General features: G+C 36.4%; 1 protein-coding gene across 1 annotated transcript; it reads left to right on the top strand.

The window, feature by feature from the left end:
* The first annotated feature begins 23,284 nt into the window (after positions 1-23,284).
* On the top strand, positions 23,285-24,673 carry LOC107820621 (uncharacterized). The gene has a single exon (XM_016646936.2). It carries the CDS (start codon positions 23,615-23,617, stop codon positions 24,533-24,535), a length of 921 nt encoding a protein of 306 aa, XP_016502422.2. The 5' UTR covers positions 23,285-23,614; the 3' UTR covers positions 24,536-24,673.
* Positions 24,674-25,039: the final 366 nt, after the last annotated feature.

Here is a 25,039-nt window from a genome sequence, read left to right as displayed (position 1 = left end):
TTGCATGGTACTAGTTCATAATTATCGGGTACTATCGCTCGACCCGTACTTTATTCCAAATTGGTCACTTTCAACGAAACTCGTTTTATTTAATCTGTGTACCCATTTATCCTTCATAACACTTATTTATCGCTTGTTATAAATAGCGTAAGTACGTTAACGTCAAGATGATCTCATCCTCGAGTCTACGTTGGTTAACTAAAAACGAAATTTTTAACGTACGAAAATCGCGAGATGTAACAATTGGAGGCTTGGAAAGTCATTTGGGCCTACTGTAGGCTCCCTATAGATTAACTCCTATTTATTTATGTATCTTTATTTAATTAATTGGTCTGTAATAATTTTGTAAACAAACAGTGGGGTGATTAGTGAAAAGTGAAGGGTAGTTATATAATGGGTAAATTGGGTAGATACCATGCTTATAGGATCCATGTTGATTCAAATGCGTTTGTTATGTTTGCTTTACTTCTACATAATTAGAAACCATGTCTATTGAATCTAAATGGCTTTAGTAATAGAGATCATGCCTATAGGAATTAAAATCAGCTCTAATAGATATCATGCCTATAGAACTTAAAATCGGTTTAGTTAAATAAATTAGTTCAAATTCGTGTTTATATATTCTAAATCGGCTTAATTAATTAATCTGTTTGTTTCTTTAATATGTTTTCAAACACTGCCTTAAACGAATACTGCTAGAAAGCATGCCTATAGGATCTCAAGTTGTCGTTTAAAAATCATTTTACTAGTTTACTGTATTCCTAATCAATATAGATATCACGCCTTTAGGACGTCATTGTTATGCGTTTAGGCAAGACTCTAGGGTGATTAAAATCCTGCAACTATAAAATCCGCGCTTTATTATTTAAGACTGTTCACATTCACATGTCTAAAATCAGTAGCCAAGCTAAATAGGTTTTTGACGCTTGGTCCGAACTCAATACTGTATACTTCCTGCTCACCTAGATATCATGTTCTAAGTTTTATTAAATACCTGAAACAATTGTTTGAGACGTGCAGTTATTTGTTCTGCTTGTGGAGGTGAAAATGTGAGCCTTTATTTGTCCCTTCTTTACGTACAGTCCTAATTGTTTTTGATTTGTGCCTAGACTTTTATCCTTTAAAACCTTAGGAGTTCTAGAACTACCTAAATTGGAGGTCCTAAATACCTCCAGGTCCACAAGGAAGGGACTGGTAGTGCACGCATATGACATCTATCAAGGTTATTAGAACACTTTAGGCTATGACCAAGGGGAGGGAACTGGGTAGTAAGGATATGATGACTACGCGCTAATGTCATGTGTAGCCCCTCATTGAGGAGTGATTATCAGGCATTGTATAGAGTGATCCTGTAGGCCAACCAACCTAGGACCCTTCATTCCCAATTCCCGATGTTTAAACTTTACTTTTCTTTATATATGTACAACTTGTTCAAACCTTTTCCCTTGTTCCATTACTTGAGTCATATAAGTGCTTAACATGCCTTTATTTGCAAGTATGTGTTTAAACTATTTATTTGTTAAAAGGACTAATTCACATAAGTATAAGTTCGGCCGGGACCCATCGTTGTGGACCGAGAGGGGTGCCTAACACCTTCCCTCAAGGTTATTTCGAGCCCTTACCCTAAATCTCTAGTAATGCAAACTAGTCTAAGAGTTAATCGCTCTAGGTGCCCTAACGCACCATAATCTGTTAGGTGGCGACTCTTCAAAATACCCAAATACCAAAAGGAAATGAGTTATTACCTCCATGAATGTCGAAACCCGGACTTCTCTCCGCTGAGGGAAAAAAGGGGGCGCAACAACATGAATTATGGCATATACGTTTGGATCATATCAATTATAAAACCTTGCGGAAAATGATTGACTTAGAAGTATTGCTTAAGTTTAAATGCGACAAATCAAAATATCAAATATGTGTGGAATCTAAGTATGTTAAACATCCTTATAAGTCAGTTGAAAGGAATTCAAATCCTTTAGACTTAATTCACACAGATATTTGAGACATGAAATCAATACCATCTCGCGGTGGAAAGAAGTACTTCATAACTTTTATTGATGATAACACTCGATATTGCTATGTTTACTTACTTAATAGTAAAGATGAAGCAATAGACGCATTCAAGCAATACAAAAATAAAGTTGAAACGCAACTTAATAAGAAAATCAAAATAATAAGAAGTGATGGGGGTGGTGAATATAAATCTCCCTTTGAACAAATATGTTTAGAATATGGAATTATTCATCAAACAACGGCCCCTTACATGCCCCAATCTAATGGGATTGCGGAAAGAAAGAATCATTTATTAAAGTATATGATGAACGCATTGTTGATAAATTCTGGGTTTCCACAGAACTTGTGGGGGGAAGCTATTCTTACGGCTAACCGGATACTAAATCGAGTACCCCATAGCAAAACACAATCCATTCCATATGAAAAATGGAAAGGAAAGAAGCACAGCCTGAATTATTTAAAGTGTGGGGGTGTTTGGCAAAAGTGCAAGTTCCTAAACCCAAAAGGGTAAAAATAGGACCGAAAACCGTTGATTGTGCTTTCATAGGATATGCGACCAATTGTAAAGCATATCGATTTCTGGTTCATAAATCAGAAAATCTTGACATTCATAATAATACGGTTATAGAATCAGATAATGCTGAGTTCTTTGAAAATATATATCCATATAAAAAGGAATGTGAGTCGATTGGTGAAGGATCTAAACGACCTCAGGAAGAAATAAAAGAAAGTACATTTAATCAGGAGGATCCAAGACGTAGTAAACGTCAAAGAACGTCTACTTTATTTGAACCAGATTTTGTGACTTTCTTATTGGAAAATGAGCCTCGAACATTTAAAGAAGCCATGTCTTCTTTGGAATCATTATTTTGGAAAGAGGAAGTCATTAGTGAAATAGAATCCATATTCAACAACCATACATGACAATTGGTTGATCTTCCTCCTGAAAATAAACCGTTGGGTTCTAAATGAATCTTTAGGAGGAAAATGAAAGATGATGGCACTATTGACAAATATAAGGCAAGACTTGTGGTCAAAGGGTTTAGACAACGAGAAGTTCTTGACCATTTTGATACATACTCTCCAGTTACAAGAATTACGTCCATACGGATGTTAGTAGCATTAGCTGCAGTGTATGCTCTTGAAATTCATCAAATGGACGTTAAGATGGCCTTCTTGAATGGAGATTTGGAGGAAGAAATCTACATGGAACAACCTGAAGGGTTTGTGACTCCAGGTAAAGAAAAGAAGGTTAGTAGACTTGTTAAGTCCCTTTATGGACTAAAACAAGCACCCAAACAATGACATGTGAAATTTGACCAAACAATGTTGTCAAATGGTTTTAAGATAAATGAATGTGATAAATGTGTGTACATTAAAAATGTTCCAAATCACATAGTCACTTTTTGCTTATATATAGACGATATGTTGATAATGAGTAATGACATTGCCAACATAAATGCTACTAAGCGTATGCTAACTAGCAAGTTTGATATGAAGGACTTGGGAGTTTTTGATTTAATTCTTGGGATTAAGATCCATAAGACTACTCAAGGTCTGGCATTGTCATAATCTCATTATATTAAGACAGTACTTGAAAAATTCAAGAACTTAGGGTTTAAAGTTGCAAAGACTCAAATTGACGTGAATCTTGCATTAGCAAAGAACAAAGGCAAAAGCATATCACAATTGGATTATACTCGTGTGTTGGGATGCTTAATGTACATCATGAATTGTACACGATCAGATATAGCTTATGCTATAATTAAATTGAGTCGATACACGAGCAATCCAGGTCAATCTCATTTGATGGCAATGAAACAAGTTTTAGGATATTTAGAACATACACAGGGCTTTGCTTTGCACTACAGTAAATATCTTGCGGTGATTGAGGGATACTGTGATGCAAATTGGATCACCGGTTCAGCTAATTCGAATTCCACAAGTGGATATATATTCACTATTGGTGAAGAAGCAGTATCTTGGAAGTCGTCCAAACAAACTTGTATTTCCCGCTCTACAAAGGAGGCTGAATTCATAGCCTTAGATAAAGCCGGTGAAGAAACTGAATGGCTCCAGAATTTCTTGGAAGACATTCCATTTTGGCCAAAACCGCTAGCACCAATATGCATACATTGCGATAGTCAAGCTGCAATTGGAAGGGCTGGGAGCATTATGTATAACGGTAAATCTCGTCATATACGACGAAGACATAAAACCGTTAGGCAATTACTCTCTAGAGGAATAATCATGATTGACTATATAAAGTCAAGTGATAATATGTCGGATCCACTTACAAAAGGCCTAACTAGAGAGGTAGTTGATATTTCATCAAGGAAAATGGGACTATGGCCGAGAACAAGTCATTGTAGCGGTAACTCTACCTAGAAGACTAGAGATCCCAAGATCTTGGTTCAAGGAGATCAAACAAAGTCATTAATGATGGTTCAATATTGTCAACTAAAATTTTGGTCCATTCTCGTGATGAGACAATATTCAGTACCAAGAATAAAGTATTAAGGCTTTTTAATGATTTCTAAATTTGATACGGGGTATATCAAATAGTGTATCTACGGGATAACAAATTTAGGAATCACCTATGTAAGTGTGAAGTGTTAGCCGCTTCAAGGAGAATTTTGTAAGGCCAGTTCTCTACGCACTTATGAACCATAAGTCACACAACCAACTGGTTGTGTTCGTTTCAACCATGAACACCTCCTGGTTGTCTAGCTATACACCAAAGTTCGGCGGTTCAAGGATATCAAATCTGCTGATTGATCGAGTATATCCGACATAAGTTCACTACGGAAAGTTCAAAGGGAAACCTACTTATCCAGATGCAATTAATCCTTGCTTGCAAATCACACAGATTTTCATGCATATTTCCATGATATAGTCATTCCCCATTCATGTGGGGGATTGTTGGGTTATTAAGTTTAATATAGCTTAAAAGAGCGTGAATGGGAAGTGGAGGAAAAATGAAATATTTGAGATTCATTTGAGATTCCCTCCTTGATGAAGGACATTGTCCCATATTGGAAGAGGAAGAAGTTTTTAATGGGTATATAAGCAATTGTTCTTCTTCTAGCTCTTAAAGAGTTGAGAAGAAGGCAAGCCTCGTGTCGTCGTCGCTCGCTCGCTCGGCTCGGCTTCGGCTTCGGCTTCGAATTTGGATTTGGTCAAATGATCGATTGATTGAATAATTTTTTTGACCAAATTTATTTATTAATAGTAAATATTAACAGAAATGTTATTAAATATTCATTTTAATAACAAAATATTAATATTAAATCCAACAATATTAATATTAAATCCAATTCCGTTATTAGTTTTTCGTTTTTCAGTTTTGTAACTGAAAATTAACCTCCCCCCTTTCAATTCTCCCGATTTATTATTGAGTAAATAGCCATTTATGTTATGGCATTTATGCTATGGCCGTTTTGCATAAACAACCATGCTGAAGAGTTGCACTTCTTCAGTTTTCAGCCCAACATTGGCTATAAATACAAGTCAATTCTCTTAGAATTTTCATACGATTTTCCGAGTTCTCCTCCTTTCTTCTGTATTGTTTTATCTTCAAAGAAATCAACAGTAACTGTGATTTGCTACCGAACTTTGTGTTCGCTGAAATACTAGAGTTTGAAGTACCACTACACCAGTGTGTAATTCGTTCTATCCTGGGAGGAAATAATCCATGAACTTGGGTACTAAGAGGGGATTAAATTCCTTAAGGAAACACTGTGAATTCAGTGGGCTCGGATTAACTTTTGTTTTGTTTACATTTTCTGTTTATATGTTATTCTATTTTTTCAGAATTAGTTTACAAATACAGTTTACTAACAGTAATCAATCAGAGGAGCCATGATTTAAAGTTTATGAGCTCTGAATTTGTCACTGCTCATACCTCATTTTAGTTTTTGGAATATATATATATATATATATATATATATATATATATATATATATATATATATATATATATATATATATATATATATATATATATATTAAATTTTTATAAATAAATATAGTCTAAGTAAAAGTTATTAGGTTTGTCTAAACCCGTAAATAATGTTATAGCCAACTTCTGTTGGCAATTCAGTGAATATGATGTTATATGGTAGTATGGTTGTGACGACCCGGCCAGTCGTCTCATGAGTTACCGCTCAATTTCCCCCATTTCTACTTCTTATTGCTTTGTCAATCGGTTCTATAAGTGATCGGGTTGGTTGGCTCGGGTTCATAAAGGATATGGTAAGGTTTGAGACACTTAGTCTCTTTTGCGGAAGCTTAAGTTGAAAAAGTTAGCCGGATGTTGACTTATGTGTTAGAGGGATCGGATGTGAGTTACGATAGTTCAAATAACTTCGGGATGTGATTTGGAACTTAGGAGCGTGATTAGAATGTATTTTGGAGGTCCGGGGTAGATTTAGGCTTGAATTGGCAAAGTTGGTATTTTGGCGATTTCCGGTTGATGGGTGAAATTTTGATAAGGGGTCAGAATGGAATTTCGAGAGTTGCAGTAGTTTTGTTATGTCATTTAGGATGTGTGTGCAAAATTTCAGGTTATTCGGATGTGGTTTGGTTGGGTTTTTGATCAAAAGCGTAATTTAAAAGATTTTAAAATTCTTAGGCTTGAATCCGATGCGAATTTGGTGTTTTGAGCATTCCGAAGGTTGGAACAAGTTTGAATGAGGTTATGAAATATTTTGGCATGTTTTGGTGAGGTCCCAGGGGCCTCGGGTGAGTTTTGGGTGGTCAATCGGACCATTTCATGATGTTTGGAATTGTAGAAAATTGCAGATCAGTGTTATAAAGAAATGACCTTCGCGTTTGCGAGTGGATCCTCGCGTTCGCGAAGGGTAAGTTGATGAAGGCCGGGATTAAGCCTTCACGTTCGCAAGGAAGGCCCCACATTCGCTAAGGGCTGGGTGTTTGGTCATCGCGTTCGTGTGAAGTGGACCGCATTCGCATAGAGGAATTTGGTTAGCTGGACTTGAGGTATTTTTATTCATCGCGTTCGCGAGAGGGGTAACGCGATCGCGAAAAGTGGTCTGAGGAAAGCATCGCATTTGCGATGGAAAGGTCGCGATCGCGAAGAGTAATTTTTGGTCAAAGTTGATTTGTGCTTCGCGAACGCGAGGTGTTGACCGCATTCGCGAAGAAGGATTTCAGGCCTGGGCAGAATGTTTAAATAGTCATCTTGTCCGCGACTTTGGGGTTTATTTTTACCATTATTGAGCGTTTTTGGAACTTTTTGAAGAGGATTGAAGAGTGATTCAAGAGGAAACACTTGGAGGTAAGATTCATGGACTTAAAACTTGATTCTAATGTGAAATCTACCTAATTTATCATGGAAATTAAGCCTAAAATGGAAGAACTAGGGCTTCAAATTGGAGACCTAGAAATGGGTGTTTGAGGGATCATTTATGGTTGGATTTTGATGTTTTTATTATGTATGAACTCGGGGAGTGATAAGGAATCCATTGATGTGATTTTTACCGGAATCCGAGACGTGGGCCTGGGGGTCGAGTTTTGATAATTTCGGGATTTTATGTTGTAAATTGCATATTTTCGCTTGGGCTTCATTCCCTTAGCATATTTTGATACCGTGATTCTGATTTTGGATAAATTCAACGCGAGTGGAGGCCGATTCAAAGGGCAAAGGCATCGTGGGCTAGAGTTTGGACCGGATTGAGGTGAGTAATGATTGTAAATGATGCTCTGAGGGTATGAAACCCTGGACTGCACATCGTAGTGCTATACTGAGGTGACGCACACGCTAGTTGACGAGCGTGGGGTCGTGCACTATTGGGGATTGTGACTTAGTCCATCCCGAATGACTGTTTTACCGCGTATTTGACTGAAAACTATTTGCTATTGTCATGTTTTGGGCTGAATGTCATATTTGGGCTTCGTGCCAGCTATTTGAACCCTTAGGGGATTTTTATTTATATTTCCTCACTGTTTTGAGTTTATACTTGAACTCAGTCATGTTATATTCTACTGTTTTTCATAACTCAACCAGGTTTACTCTGCTTTAACACTTAAATGACATTTTAAATGATATTTTGGGATGAGCACTATGTTTTACTGTTGCCCGAGTGGTTGTGAGATTCTGACTGAGTAAGGCCGAGGGCCTATTTTGTGAGGAAACACTGATTATGATTATGAGACCGAGGGCATGAGATATGTACGTCACGAAGTGGCTTGTTGATATGAGGTCGAGAGCCTAGTGATGATGCCACGAGATCGCTTGATATTGTGCTTGGGCCGTAAGGGGCCCCTCCAGGAGTCTGCACACCCCTAGTGAGCGCGGGTACGCATTGTGATGTGAGATATAGCCCGAGGGGCTGGTATTGTTGACATTGTGCCCGAGGGGCAATCCTTTATGTGCTTATCTGTCTTATTTGTCTGTCATTTACCTGCTTAATTGTTAAAAATGTGTTTCATGAAGTTTGAACTGAATTGAAATGATTTTTCACATTTTTACTACTTCATTGCTTTACTAGCTTTTACTGCTTCCTTATAGCCTATATTGTGCCTTACATGATTTCTTGCTTTCAATCTTTATTTATGATTATTACTCACTGAGTTGGAGTACTCACTTTACTCCGTGCACCCCGTGTGCAGATTCAGGCGTTGCTGATCCCGCTAGCGAGTGTTGATCTTTCTAGCTCAAGCGGATTCGAAGATTCTCTATGTAGCTGTCGGTGTTCGCAGCCCAGAGCTTCTTCCCTTATCTTATCTTTCTCTGTTTTAGACCTGTATTGGACTATGTAGACCCTTCTTGTATTTATCCAGATTTATAGTTGCTCATGACTAGTGACATCCCGGTATCGGACTGTGTTGGTTTTGTATTCCGCAAATTGAATTATTCACCGTATTTTTGGGGTTATATTATGTTTAATGGTTTAATTCTTATTGTAATTGTTTAAAACTTAAATGGGAAAGAGTCGGCTGGTCTTGTCTTTATGAGAGGCGCCATCACGACCAAGTCCGGGTTTGGGGTCGTGACAATGATACTAAATATATATTGCTGTATTCTTGTCGAAGAATCTCTTCTGAAAAAAACGTGGTGAAACTTCGAATATATAGGCACAGATATGGCCAAAACAAATGACTTGTAAAAGCTGTATTTTCCTCTCTCATTTGGGCGGTGGGAATGAGGACTGGAGATTAACATTGTCATGCTCAAAATTGCAGCCGCAATGTCAGCTATAGTTGTCAAGTTCTGGCCACAAATGCAAGAGATATTGGTTGGAATTTTTAATCCTTAACGAAGAAATTTCACATTTTATCGAATGCGAAAAATGTGATACAAAAGCTTAATAGACCATTGGTTTCTTCTTGGGATTTACATTTAGTTTGTGAAGATATTTGGCATCTAAATATCTGTTGTATATAGGTAGGTAAGGGTGTACATAGGTCGGGTTGGTTCGAATTTTTCAATTACCAAATTAAATCAATTGTCTCGAATTTTTAAATTTATAAATCAAATCAAACCAACAAAAGCCGGGTTTTTCAATCACGATTTTTTCTCGGATTTTTCGGTTTTCTCGGATTTTTTTTCGACAAAATCTTCATAGCATAAAATTTATAATTTGTACTCTGATATTTCTTAAGTCCCGGATAAAACTATATAAGATGTTACCCAATAAACAATACAAAATAATAGGAGATGAGTCATGAAATACTAAAATACTCAACAAATTACATAAGATATAAATTGCTAATTAATAAGCCATAATAAAAATAAACATAATCTAAAAGTACTAGGTCATGTTAAAATAAGTACGACTAATAAGTACTAAGTATTAATTACATGACTAAATAATATTAAAAGTGAGTTATGCATTTTCACTATCTAAATCAATGCAAAACTAAAAAAATAATATCCAATATTGTCATTTCTAGTATTGAATGAATTTTTTTTGTTAGCATTAGTATTAATTTGATTTTGCTTTGGGCTTTATTTGAGTTACTAACTTTTATGGGCTATAAAACATATTTGACCATTCAAAAGCTCTAAGTCCAAGTTTGAAATAATACATTAAAAGAGAGAACTATTAAAGAGTTTAAATTATATTTATAAATTACATTACAATAATTATTTTTATGTATAAAATATTTTTAAAACCTGTATACATGTAATGTCGGGTTGGTTTGATTTCGATTTGACTTTTTTTTAGTTAAAACCAAACCAAACCAATTATGGTTGGTTTTTTTTTTTCTAACACTAAATCAAATCAAAAACCAAACTATAGTCGGATTTTTTTCTCGGTTTGACTGGAATTATCGGTTTGGTGCGGTTTAGCGGTTTCCTTTGTATACCCCTATAGGTATGAATGTTTTATTCCTTAGTGAGCCTATCTTACACAAGTCAGATTAACGAGCCAATATTTTTAGTATACAACAACAACAACAACAACAACAACAACAACAACAACAACAACAACAACAACAACAACAACAAAGAACCTGTGTATTTTTACAAATGGAGTCTGAGGAGGATAGTGTGTAAGTAGACCTTATCCCTATTTTTAAAAGGCAGAGAAGTTGTCTCCGGTAGACTCTCGGATTAGGGAAGAATATTTTTAGTATCATATGTTAAAATCCAAAAAAAAAATTATAATGTTATGAAACCCAAATACATGGCATGCCAAACTTTTTTATGATCTATAAATAGGTCTTTAAGTAGGAGTTCCCTAGGTAAGAGGATTTTTTGACAACAAATTGATCAAAGATTCACAACTCCTATTCATTTCCAATCATACAACAAGAGGTACCTACCCTAGCAAGAAAAAAATTGAGGAAAACAAAATTTTAGAAGCAAAACTTAGGCCCCGTTTGGCCAATAAAAAAATCACTTTTTTTTCTCAAAATTTTTATTTCTTTCGGAAGTAGTGTTTGGCCATAAAACTCCAAAAAATTATTTTTCAAAATTTCACTTCAAATCACTCACAAAAATTCAAAAATGGCTTCAAATTGTATTCATGTTCAAACACAACTCTGATTTTCAAATACAAATTTCACTTGAAGAAAAATCTATTTTTTTTTCGAAATTTCATAAATTTTTTGTCCAAACGAAGGGATTTTGAAACAGTAGCATGTGGTTAGGTATCCTTTTTCAGGCAAAGGGGTGATTATCAATTAAGAAAACAGATGCTTCATATTCATTTTTTGAGTTATATATCCATCTTTCCTTGTTGAATTAAAGACTACATTTCTTTTAAAGATTTCATTTATGCAGTAGGCAGGGGCTAATAACTCCCCCACTTTGACCAGACAGTGACAAATATTGAATTGTAATAAAATTGCAAGGCTGATATACCGTCCAAGCGCTTAATTTTTATATAATACTAATACCGTAAAGAATTTATACACTTTCAATTACTTTAAAAACCTATTCCACAATCTGTAACAAGTTGATAATCCATAAAAGAGGATAATACTATGTTACAAAAGATTCAAGATGATAGTCTAACTTAAAAACCCAACTTAGGAGTCATTGATTGAAAACAAGTTATTCCATAATTAATTATCCTGGGATTAGTTATCCCGGAATTGTTATCCCACCCTTTTGTAGAGATAAAAATAATACTATTATTCCGGGATAATTAAGGGGTATTATCACTTTTAGTCCCCGCCAGAAACTATTTACATTCGATAGCTGAAAAAGTTAATACAATTTGTATAAATTTTATATATGACGGGTTTAACTTTAGTCTCTTACCCTGAACCCACTAAACTTTTAAAATTATAGGTTCGAAATTATACTTTTTGAAATTTTATTGATTTTTACATGTATATATATTTATACTCAATGTCGAAAACAAGACCGTCCAGAGTGGGTTTTGAACCTCAAATTGTGCACCCTATAATTATTGCACCATAGAATTCCTTTGAGCATGAGTGCGCACACATAAATATATAAGTAATTTTGAAGAAATATAATATTGGTATACTTGATTTAGGAAAAAGAGCATGGGTTCACGTGAACGCATACACTAAGAGTTTAGCTATTATTTTGAGAGCGACTATACAATGTCATTTTTTCGATAATTAATTTCGGGATTAGTTATACCACGATTCTTTTCCAACCAAACATGAGATAAATTCATTTCAAATTTAATTCTGGGACTAATCATCCCTGATCCCAAAATAAAATTGTTCATATAGTAACACCTAATTAAAGAAGTTAATACTGTAGTAGTTGAGAAAATAAGTTAGATGCAATATCCTATTTTGGGGGTCTTTTTTTTTTTTCCTGGTCAAAACTCAACCAACTTCCATGGCTATGCAATAGGAGGATCTAACACTATGAACTGTGCTAGTCTTTTGATACTCCAGGTCAATTATGGAGTTATTATTGTAGTATCTCACAGGCATTAATTTCCTTTTTGCAATATTTGACTATTGGACTCAACTATTGCGCAGCCTTTTCCTTGTTCATATTTCTCATTTATAGGCTCACTCATTGTCACAGCAAAGTAGGAGGAGATTTATTATCAATTTGATGTGATGTTCAAAGTAAAAACCTAAACCACAATGAATTTAAGTTATATACATCACAAAAACAAAATTCCTTACATATTTTCTCAAAAAGTAGACTAAATTAGAATAACATTGTTCTCGTATAATTCCTTAAATACTTTTCAGCTTAAAGACCGAAGTAATTAACTCATTGGCTTCTCTAAGGAAACTAACAATTGCTACCCCAATATAAACAAAAAGACAAGGAACACAAATAAATAAATTAATAAAGGTGTGTTTGGAAGGAAATAAAATAAGGTGGTAATAAATCAAGTGTAGCCATTGCCAACCAGCAAAAGAAACAGAAAATAAAAATTAAATATTAGAAATTGTTCCTTGATGGCATGTACAATGACATACGTACACTATTCTAATTATGTTCCTTTATGTGATCACACAATTGAACAACATTAATTAGCTTCTAACTCTAAAGTTGCCCCCTCTTCTATTCTTCTCTATTTCTTCATTCAAGTGCTAGTCGAGAAGGGAAGGGGGCAGATAAAATCTACACAATCTTTATATTTATTTTTTATATGTACATTATAATAAAATGTTTGGTCTGTGCCCTGTCATGTACGTGCACAGCACAGAAGCAAGAAATTTAAGCTTTTCAATGATGACAAGATTAGTAACCTTAATAAGTAGTTAAACCCTGGACAGAAAGAATCAATGTACAATTAGAAATACATAAAACGCCGATTGAAAGGAAGCAGATTACTAATTAAATACTTAATCCATTAATGCTGTGCTGGTAGAGACGTTCTTTTTTCTTTTTCTTCTTCCTTTTCCCCTTCATTGCTTTATTTTACTTTTCCTGTGCTCCCAATATGTGACAACTAGGAGCTATAACACATTTATGTAAATGAATAATACTACTACGAAGAATAAAATATACTTGGTTGCTTTAGATTGTTTTATTCGTAAAAAGAAGTAAGAAGATTACTTAATTGAGTTGTCAGCGTTTGTTGTGCCAATTAAATACAAGTCTTAAGAGATGAGAATGGTGCTATTATTGAACAAATTTTCTCGAGGGGTTAAAGAGGCAACCTTTGCAATGACAAAAGCTCTCCGACATGACTATAATTTTGTCCAAACTGTTAAATTCTTTTCAAGCAATCATATCAAAAGTACGTTCAAATTAGAGGTGTATATGGACCTGTTAATTTAGTTTTCATAAAAATCAAATCAAATCAGCTATATCGATTTGAATTGGTTCGTTTTCTTGTTTTTTTTTTTTTTTTGAATTTTTCGGGTTTTTTTGTTATATACATATTATTTCAATCTTACTTTTTAAACTTATAGGTAAAGTTTTGACAAGTGAATACATGTTTACTAAAAATTGAAAAAAAACTGGCAAATATATGATCTATTAAGTATTTTTATGGGAGATTTTCTTTTTAGCAATACATGATAGCTATTTTCTTAGTGGTCTAACAATAATTTTTCGCAAATGTACGGTTTTAAGATTAACCGAGTTTAATAATTAAACATAAAAATTCTTATGAAACCTAAGTAATGATATGTTCTATTTAGTTTTAAAATTATCGAAATAACATTTCAAATTCGAAAAAAATATAAGAATTTAATAAATTTTGACATATGAATATGGATGAACAAAGAGATTGATGCATTTCTATAATACTTAATAAGTGATGATCAAACCATTATTTAAAGTAAATAAAAATGGATGCAATATACAGTAATATTAAATATTACATCTCATTAGAGGATCCCAAATATTTTTAGATATTTTTAAAAGAAAATTCTATATAAAGTCTTAAAAGTATGTATATATATATATATATATATATATATATATATATATATATATATATATATATATATATATATATATATATATATATATATAATATTTATATGTCGGTTTAGTCCAGGATTTTTTACTCAATACCAAACAAAATCAAACCAAATTTAATTGATGTTTTTAATCCGTTTGATTTAATTTTTCGATTTAGTGTGACTTTTCGATTCGATTTGAACACCCCTAGTTCAACCAAAATTATTGATTTATCTAAGGTTATCCTTATGTTGTTCTTTAGACATGGATTTAAGTTGCAAGTTTAGAACAATAGGTTGAAGACATAATTAACTAATTATAAGTATACTTTCTCTGACAACTAAGCTTTTAAATAAGACAATTACATAATTCAACCTTGTACTAGAGCAGGCAGAAAGGACTTGTTAAAGACATAATGAAGCAATTAAAAATAATAAATAATAATCCAAATAGTTGTTCACCCAACCGCTTAAATTAAAAATAACCGGTGGAGGTATAACTTATGCATAATTTATATATTATATGTCTATAATTATATATAATTAACGTATAAACTATAATTCATTGTGTAATTATTTCATCTAAAAGTATAGGCAGTTAACTACGTATAGTATATACTTTTAGATGAAATAATTACACAATTCTGCACAATAAACAATTTGATGAGGTTGATGAGTCAACTTTCAGAAGGGATCTTTTCACAAATAGCTGGCCATAATTATTATTTAGTTTTTCTAGTCATATACATAAATTATACATAATTATACATATATAATATATAAATTATGCATATATTATACCTTCACCGGCTATTTTTAGTTTAAGTGTTTGAATGGGCGGATATTTGGGTTAAAATCTTCTTTTCTTTTCAGAATTATTCAACTTCCTAATGGGCTTCCAATGAGACAGAACGTGAACATAGTGCTGGACTTTGGTCCATCAAGCTTTATGGGCCAGTCTAAATGGGATTACGATACATGTGTGAAGTGATTGAGTGATGAAATTAGGCAAGTTACATATTCGGCCGATCAAGCCAAAAACAATGACATCCCTAAGAAAGTCTGCACATTCATAGCAAGTTACTAGAAAAGAGCAAATGTGACACAACAGGAAAAGATCCAATACAATGTTAAGTGTAAGCAGGATTCTATGACATTTATTTGAAAATGAAAATGAACTAATTGGACAATTAGGCAGAAGAAATCTATGAAACCTCTATAAAAAGGTGATTTTCACTAATTAAATATATTATAGTTCATGAAAATGAAAGAAACCCCTCTTTTTCTTTCCTTACATAAGTAAATTCTCCATTGCACGAATTTCCCATGAACCAACTCATCCTAGGCCTAGTTCCAATCCGTTTGACCTGTTACGTGGCGCCTTCCTGAGGTTCTTTGGAAGGGCGACATAAGGCTAAGCAACCGATGTTAGTGCGGTTGTTGTCCGCCAACTGAGATCCCTTCCGTACGCTAGACGAGATTGTCAGTGCCGTACGGAAAAACCAATGTCAAGAACAATTGAGAGAACAAAAATGAGAATTGAGAATGAAAGTTTGATTGTATTAATGAAAGCTATTACAAAAGGCTACGCGGCATCGAGGGGGAGAGACACTAGTACAGAGAAATGTTTGCTTGCTAGAAAGTTTTGAATGCTTGATCCCCCCTAATAATCCTTAAAAAAAATAAACCAAAGTTACAAGACTAGACTTAACTAAGCTAGATAAACATAATGGAAATACATGAAATAAAACAACTCTATATTTACAATGAAAAGAACTTAGTTTTCTACAAGGCAGAAAACAGGTCCGTTGGTAGCAACTTTGTCTTTTGCATCAGGATCTGCACGCGGTGTTGTCGGCGCGCACGACACTATTTGGAGTCAGCCTGCGGCTGGCCGCTAGCAAGGCATTAGGATCTGCGCGCCCGGCATTATCTGTACGCGCGGCGTTGTTTGGCATCATCATGAACTGTGCGCCCGGCATTGTTTGTGTGCGCGGTGCTGTTGGCATCTGCCAGTCGCTCGGCGCTGGCGTGGGCTATTGGTGGGGCGACAGAGGCACATGCACACTTGTCACTTGGTGCTGCCGAGACCACGGGGCCGACCATGGCGCTGGGCGTTGGGAGACTTTCCAGGAAGCCATAGGGTGCGTCCAAGGGGTCATGAGGCATGACTGGAAAGCTGCCCATAACATTCTCCCCCACCTGAGTTGGCGACGTCCTCGGAGCCTTACCTGCAAGATGATGATTGATCAGGCTCTTGCTGGTTGTGAGGTTTGTTCCCCTTTGTCTTGTGAGTTGGCTTTGTGAATGATGTTCCATGTCTTTTCGAAGAGATCTCAGGCGACTGACATGGAAGACTGGATGGATCTTCACCAGGCTGGGATGGAAACCTGGTATGTGGCTTTCCCAATGCGTCTTTCAATGGACAAGGGCCCAATGTGTTTTTGCAATAGGCGAGGGTCATGGGTCCTCTCATGCAAACAAGTACCGCCTTGGGATGTTTAAGCATCACTTTGTCTCTTGTTTGGTGTTGGACAAAGCAAAGATTCTGATCAGCCTTTTCGCCCGCTCTTAGGCTTTGACGAGATAGCTCTGCACTATCTCCAAATTGCGCTCCCATTCCCTCGAGAAGTTGGTAGCTCGAGGAGATTTCGGCATGGTTGATGCATTCACCATTTGCAAGAGAAACGGTTGTTGTCCGATAACAATTTCAAAAGCGCTTTTGTTTGTATTAGGGCTCTTTTGAGAATTGAAACACAGTTGAACAACATCCAAAAGCTTCACCCAATGCTTTTGTGATCCAGTTGCAATGTAGCAGTGATATTCCTCCAGCATGTCATTGAACTGTTCTGCCTGGCCATCCGATGGTGGATGGATGCTTGAGTTGTGACTCAATGTTGACCCAAAGCACTTGAAGATATGGGTCCAAAATTTGTTGGTGAAGCGTGAGTCAGATCCACTAACTATGTCGTTGGGCAGGCCCTAATGTTTAACAATGTGCGAGAAGAAGAGTCGAGCTATATCTTCTGCTGATATGTTTTGTGGGGCTGCTATGAAGGTTGCATAGTTTGAAAACCGATCTATGACAACCAAGATGGAGGCAAGATTCCTGACTTGGGGCAATCCTATGATGAAGCTGAGGGAAACACTTTCCCATAGTCTCTCTAGGACATGTAATGACTGCAAGGGTCCCGTCTGTGATGAGTGCTACGACTTGTCCTTGTGGCATGGCTGAAAAGTCTTCACACGCGGAGGGGCGTCACCAGTCTTTTGAGGTCGATGACATAATGGCTGATTCTTGTTGCGAAGGGTAGGTGGAGCCAGGGGTTCATTTCTGTTGACTACTTTTTCTAATTGTAGGGCCGAGATGTTTTCAGCGGCGATCTTTCTGGTAGTGCATGGTATGGTGCACGGCTTGGCCCTGTCTTCTCCCATCATCAATAGTATGTTGGCATATGGTACCGGTATAGTGTTGGTTTGCCTCATGAATTCCAGCCCCATTATCATGTCGAAGTCATCTATTATTGTGATGCGCAGGTCGATGCTTCCTTTGTATGGGCCAAGTTTCACTGGGACTCCTATGGCTATTCCACCCAATGTCTGGTATGGTGAGTTGATGGCCTTGACTCGGCCTTTACTCTTTTGCACAGCTAGACCAAGGCACTCTACTTGAGTTGAAGCTAAGTAGTTGTGGGTTGCACCCGTGTCTATTAGTGCTTAAATGGGTTTGTCGTTCACCTTTAGTTCGGCGAACATTAGGGTCCTCGCTTGTGTAGGAGGCATCTTGTCCATCTTTTCCTTCCTTTTCTTGATGATTGGGCCGGATTTTTTCTTAGGAGAACCAGCACTGACCCCCACTAAGACATCTGAGAAGGAGCCGACAATTGCATTAAAGGCACCCAGTGGTTCTGCATCTAATGTGTCTGATGAGTCTGTCTCATCCTCAGCAGTCTGATAAGCATTGATCTTTGTATGAGGGCAGTAATTGTTCCAATGTGCACCGCGGTAATGACGGCATTCTGAAGGATGCTTTCTCATATGATAGTTGTTGACGGATGCAGAGTTGTTGCTGCTTGAGGAAGGAGTTTTGGTTTTGGATGTACTCTGATCTCCCCCACTTTTGCTTGGACCACCATTGTAGGATGGTTCCCGTTGTATCCCCCTCGGACAGGCGATTGGGGCATGTCATTCTGAGTTTTCATGTGATAATCACCAAGGCATTCTGCAGCTTGAATTGCCTTAGGCAGGGTATCTACCCTTTGTCTTTGTAGTTCCATACGGGCATGAGGTTTCAAACCTTCTATGAATACGAAGTGTTTGTCTTTGTCCCCCATGTCACGTATGTTTAGCATGAGTCCGGAGAATTCGTGCACGTACTCCCGCCTTGACCTGGTATGGCGGAGATCCCGTAACTTTCTCCGTGCATTGTATTCCACGTTTTCGGGGAAGAATTGTAGGCGTATGGCGGCCTTCAGTTCTGCCCATGTCTGGAGAGTATCTTCGCCAGCCCTGATGACTTCGTATTTGACCCGCCACCAAAGTTTGGCATCGCCCTGAAGATACATGGCAGCAGTCGCTACCTTCTTGGATTCTTCCAAATGGCCCACGGCATCGAAGTATTGTTCGATTTCGAAGATGAAGTTTTCCACTTCTTTAGCATCCCAGGATCCGTCGTATGGCTTTGGCTCCGGTATCTTAAGTTTTTGTAGAATGGGGGTGAGGTTTGTTGCACCCCTAATGTGGTTGTCGCCTCTTCGAAGTAGGCTTTGTAGGGCAAAATTGACAATATTGAGCTGGCTTGTCAAGTCGTTTATGGTTTGCTGCATGGCAGTTAGTCTGTCTGCCTCTTGTTCTCGATAGGCTAAATCGTCGGCACGCTCCTGTTGGAGGTCCTCAAATTTGCCATAAATATTGGCAGTTTCAATGGCTGCCATTTGCCGATCATCCTCAGAGTCACGACTGATGTTTGCAATGTCATTTTCTGCTTGCCGCATTCTGCGTCCAGGTCGTCCAACCTTTGCACTAGGTTGGTGCTTACATCAGGTACCATATCCACGATGGTCGTAGTACGTCGACCGTTTCTTCTAGTGACGTGATGCGCTCCCCATAATTCACCATGGTCAGAAATGGTGGTGATGGCATATGTGTTCCCTCGTCCGATGTCGAGCCTAGGCTCTGATACCAACTGTTACGTGGCGCCTTCCTGAGGTTCCTTGGAAGGGCGACGTAAGGCTAAGCAAACGACGTTGTCCGCCAACTGAGGTCCCCTCCGTACGCTAGATGAGATTGTCAGTGTCGTACGGAAAAACCAATGTCAAGAGCAATTGAGAGAACAGAAATGAGAATTGAGAATGAAATCTTGATTGCATTAATGAAAGCTATTACAAAAGGCTACGCGGTGTCAAGGGGGAGTGACACTAGAACAGAGAAATGTTTGCTTGCTAGAATGTTTTGAATGCTTGATCCTCCCTAATAATGCTTAAAAAAAATAAACCAAAGTTACAAAACTAGACTTAACTAAGCTAGAGAAACATAATGGAAGTATATGAAATAAAACTACTCTATATTTACAATGAAAATGACTTAATTTTTCACAAGACAGAAAACAGGTCCGTTGGCAGCAACTTTGTCTTTCGCATCAGGATCTGTGCGCGCGGTGCTGTCGGCGCGCGCGATACTATTTGGAGTCAGCTTGCGGCTGGCCGCTGGCAAAGCATTAGGATCTGCGCGCACGGCATTGTCTGTGCGTGCAGCGCTGTTGGCATCATCATGAACTGTGCGCCCGACATTGTCTATGCGCGCGGCGCTGGTGGCATCTGCCAGCCGCTGGGCGTTGGCGTGGGCTATCAGTGGGGCGACAGAGGCACATGCGCGCTTGTCACTTGGCACTGCCAAGACCACGAGGCCGACCATGGCGTTGGGCATTGGGAGACTTGCCATGACGCCATGGGGTGCGTCCAAGGAGTCGTGCGGCATGGCTGGAAAGCTGCCCATGATAGACCTAGTGCTTGTGTGGCAACTAAATAATTTTGCTTTGTTGTTTGGGCTTAAAGTTTGTTAACGAGTTTCGAATCCATATTATTATATGGGAATTTTACATACTTATACCCTATTGGAAACTTTATTACCCTACCAACTCAAATTTTAATTTAATTACTTCTTATATATAAATTTACCAATTATATACACTTTAAAAATTAAACGAGTATCCCTTTATTTTAGGAATCAATTATTTCTCATCCTTATTCTCTCTCTCTCTCTCTCTCTCTCTATATATATATATATATATATATATATATGTCTCTGACTATCTCTCAATCCCTAATTCCAGTAATATAGAGCAAAGGAAAAAAGAGCAGCAATTTCACCGTTGACAGCCATTAAAAAGCTTTGAAGTTTTGAATTCGAATTTGAGTTTTCAAAAAACATTATTTGTTTGAATTGGGTATTGTTGCAAACAATTGGGAATTCTCTCTACGTCTCTCTCTATCTCTCAATCCCTAATTTCAGTAATGTAAAGCAAAGGAAAAGAGAGCAGCAATTCCACTATTGACAGACATTAAAAATCTTTGTAGCTTTGAATTCGAATTTGGGTTTTCAAAAACCATTATTTGTTTGGATTGGGTGTTGTTGTAAACAATTAGGAATATTATTTGGAGTTTATATCTCAATTTTGAGGTTGTTTTGGTGAAGATTGGACTTGATTTTGGCTAAATTTCAGATTGAAACTCGTCGAAGAAGAAGAAGAAGAAGAAGAAGAAGAAGAAGACATGACATACATTATACTACAGAAATTGTAGTAAAGTTGTAGTAAAATTGTAGAAAAATTGTATTATGTTGTTTATATTTTTTTTATTTAAATATTGTATAAAAGTTGAACAATATTGTATAAAAATTGTATTTAAGTTGTATGATATTGTAGTTGTATATAACTGGGTAGAAATAATGTGTGAAAGTTGTAGATAAGTTGTATAATATATAATTAGTTGTATGAAATTTATTTTTACTATGTATAATCAGATACAAAATATACAAAAAATATTGTATAAAATTTATATAAAAATTATATTTAAGTTGTATGATCAGTGGCGAAGCTAGGAATTTCTTCAAGGATGTTCAAATTTAAAAGAAGTGGAAAAAATTCCGACAAATGGTGTTAAATATGTGTTATATACTTCGAAAACGTAATATTTTACCTATGTAAACAGTGTAATTTTTCGGCGAAAGGTGGTCAGTTGACCACCCTTATCAATATGTGGCTTCGCCACTGTGTATGATATTGTAGTTGTATTTAACTGTGTAGAAATTTGTATCTGGTTTTGAATATTAACTTTTCCCTGGTTTTGCTGTACATTTTGTCTTAGGAGAAGCCTAATATCATGTCTGCCCGAAGAATTAGCAACAACTGTATCTTAATGAAACATGACAATCTCAAGATTAAAGCGATGCTACTGAAACGTTTTCTATTGACCTTCACCCCTGTACATATTAAGTTTCTGCTTGGGCATTACATCAACTCAACTAAGAAACAGAATAGGGGGTGGTGTAATTTTCATTTCTTCTTGTTAATATTATTTTCTGTTGCTATGTTATTGCATTTTTGCAACTGCTACTGCAAAGATAAATTCTTGCCAAAGGCTAGGGTTGGTAGTATCGGATTGTACAGAAAATCAGAGTTTTCAGCCTTTGTTGTTTGTATTATCGTCTCAAACTGAATCAATAGAGTGATGGCAATATTGTTCAGATAGATATTACACTTTTCTGGTTTCTTTTGTTAAAAGGAAGAGGGGACTATGGGACTTATATTACATAGGAAAAGGAAGAGGGGACTACTGGCACTTTTCTAGTTTTAGATAAATAGTTTAAAATAATGGAAGATCCGGAGAGAAAGGGGAGAGAAGAGAAAAAAAGAAAAAGAGTTTAACTAAATTTCTTGATTGAAGGAGCAAATAATGGATTTGGGAGCTTTTAAAGTAGATTTTATATATTTTATAAACAAAACTTGTTTATATCCAATAATTAGCTAAACATGGACATTAAGGATAATAAAGTTTCAAATAGTGTATAGGAACGCATAACCAATGTGTATCCAGAATCAGTTCGTAATCTCATATTCAAAGGAAAAGCAACAATATTTTCTAATTAGCTCAAGATTTTTAGATTGTACATTTATACCAGATACATCAAAAAATTTGAGATACATAACTCGTGACCATCGGTTTCTTGTAACCCAAGTCATGACCACCCTGATATGCTCTTTGAATAATAACAATCTTATATTTACATAGTTGAGTACTCCGACCTTAAAATTCTTGACTCCGTTAGTATTAGTGTGCATAAATCAGCCATGCCATGATATATGCACTACGCCAGACATGTTTATCCCAATTTTTGACCCGTTAGTTATCTAATTAAAGACTAAACATTTTTCCGTTTCAATCCAAATCCATTCTCCAAAATCTAATCCATGCAACAATATAATCAATTACGTATTCTTTAGTCTTTACCCCCTTTGTCTCTCTCTCTTCCATCACCTTTTCGACTTCTTGAAGAGGCATACCACAAATAAGGCAGTACCCCCTAGCTCTCTAGCTAAGCATTCGATTAGCCTCTCGATGAGTAGCGTATACAGAGTCGAATCCAAAATTTAAATATAATAGATTTAAACTTCCATTGAACTCGTTAAACTCTAATAATTATGAGTTCTTATCTAATATTTATTAAAATTTTAATAAGTTTATACATGCAGACCTCTCTATAACAACATTCTTATATAATATTCATTTACTATAAAAGTCATATTTTTCTCGGAACCGATGATATGTCCTTTATAACAACACTTTACTATAGCAACCAAAAAATATCGGAACAAATAAAGCTTTTATAGAAAAGTTTGACAGCACTCAGTATCGAAAGTAAGAAGCCATAGACTCATTCTGCCTCTAGTTGTATCACGTGCCGTTCTCGTGCTAAACCATTCTTCAAGAAACTTTATACGCGTTCAATCAAAGTAGCATATGCGTGAATAAACTTGTAGGATATGCTCTTCGTCCTCCTGTTCCATGACTCATTCCCCTCTTTTTTAAACAGAGTATATAAAACTGAATTATCCACTCCTACTTTTTTCTTTTCTAATTCGAGTACTTTCATTAGAATATTCGCATTTCAATAATTAAATTTCCTCTTTTTAATCCCCAAACATCTAACATCTTTTTTCAAAATAACTGCACTAGCTAATTCTGTTCTGCTAATTATTGAAGGAACAAAAATGTATTCTGGTTTTAGCAGGAGGAAGCGAGTTACTGACCCGTTAGACGAAAAGGTGAAGGCTCAGATCATTGGCTGTGATAAACATGAACTCGGTTACTTCAGCAGCGGAAGCGAACACAGCGCTCACGCCGATTATGATGTCGCTTCTCCTAGTTTTTCCGATCTCGTTTTCGGTTATCCTGAAAACAATGGCCAAAACGAGTCACCTGAAAATGACTCAGATTCTGAGACCGACGTATCAAGGTATGAATCAACGGACACGATTGAAGATACTCCGAAGTCTATTTTCCAAAGCGATCTCGATTTGTACCGTAATGTATTGGCGTCTTGTATTGCTAAGGCATTGGAAGTGTTTTCATGTGCAAAATCGAATAAATCGATACTCCAGAGGAATGTAATGGCATATTTGAGAAATTTTGGTTACAATGCGGCGGTATGCAAGGCGAAATGGGAGAGTTCCGGTGGACTTGCAGCCGGAAACTATGAGTTTATTGATATTATCAGATTAGATTCAGCCAATCGGATCGTCACTCGTTACTTCGTCGATCTCGATTTCGCAGCTGAGTTCGAAATCGCGAGGCCGACGAATCAGTATGAAAAATTACTACTGTCATTGCCGAAGGTTTTTGTTGGCAAAATTGAAGACTTGAAGCAGATATTGAGAGTAATGAGTGACGCCGCGAGACGGTCGTTGAAAAGCAGAGGCCTTCACATTCCTCCGTGGAGAAAACACCGGTTCATGCAGAACAAGTGGCTCGGTTCGTACAAACGGACAACTAATATCATGCCGTCGGCGAACTCGCCGGCGTGGTTATCTCCGTCAAAGGATACGAGTGGAATAAAGTGCAGGACCGTCGGGTTTCACGCTGCCGCCGTGAACGGCGGTCTGTTGTTTCCCGCGACAACCCGTACTAGATGAGATACCAGCAATTAATCAAATTTTTGAATAACGTAATTAATAGTATCGGTTATTGTCCTTTTCATTTCATATTACTTGTATTTGATTAGACTTGGAATTTTATTAACAAGATTATTTGATTCGTACTTTGTACTTTATACTGACAGTGTTCTGAATAAAAATGTAAACCTACTAATTGAAAAATTATTCCATAAGAATTAATTACATGTTTAAATTCAACAGTTTGATGAATAAGTTGTTTCAATTATTAACATTCGCCAAATCTCCTGAGTAATAAACCAAGAATATTTATATATTGACAGTTATTCCGATTAACTCTTTAATTTACATGAACAAGTACAGTGCTTTTGCATTGAGCATGTTTTCAATATTGATATATTGGCAGTATTCCGAGTAACTCTTTAATTTAAAATTTCGTTTTGAAAAATTAGAAGGGTTGTAGTTGCCAAATCTGGTACATGAACAAGGGCATGTTTTGGAGAAAATCAGTTTATTGCTCACCAC

Source organism: Nicotiana tabacum, chromosome 8, assembly GCF_000715075.1.
Source record: "Nicotiana tabacum cultivar K326 chromosome 8, ASM71507v2, whole genome shotgun sequence".
In the NCBI taxonomy this organism is placed as follows: domain Eukaryota; kingdom Viridiplantae; phylum Streptophyta; class Magnoliopsida; order Solanales; family Solanaceae; genus Nicotiana; species Nicotiana tabacum.
The sequence above is the reverse complement of the archived record's forward strand: the minus strand, read 5'-3'. Positions and strand labels throughout refer to the sequence as shown.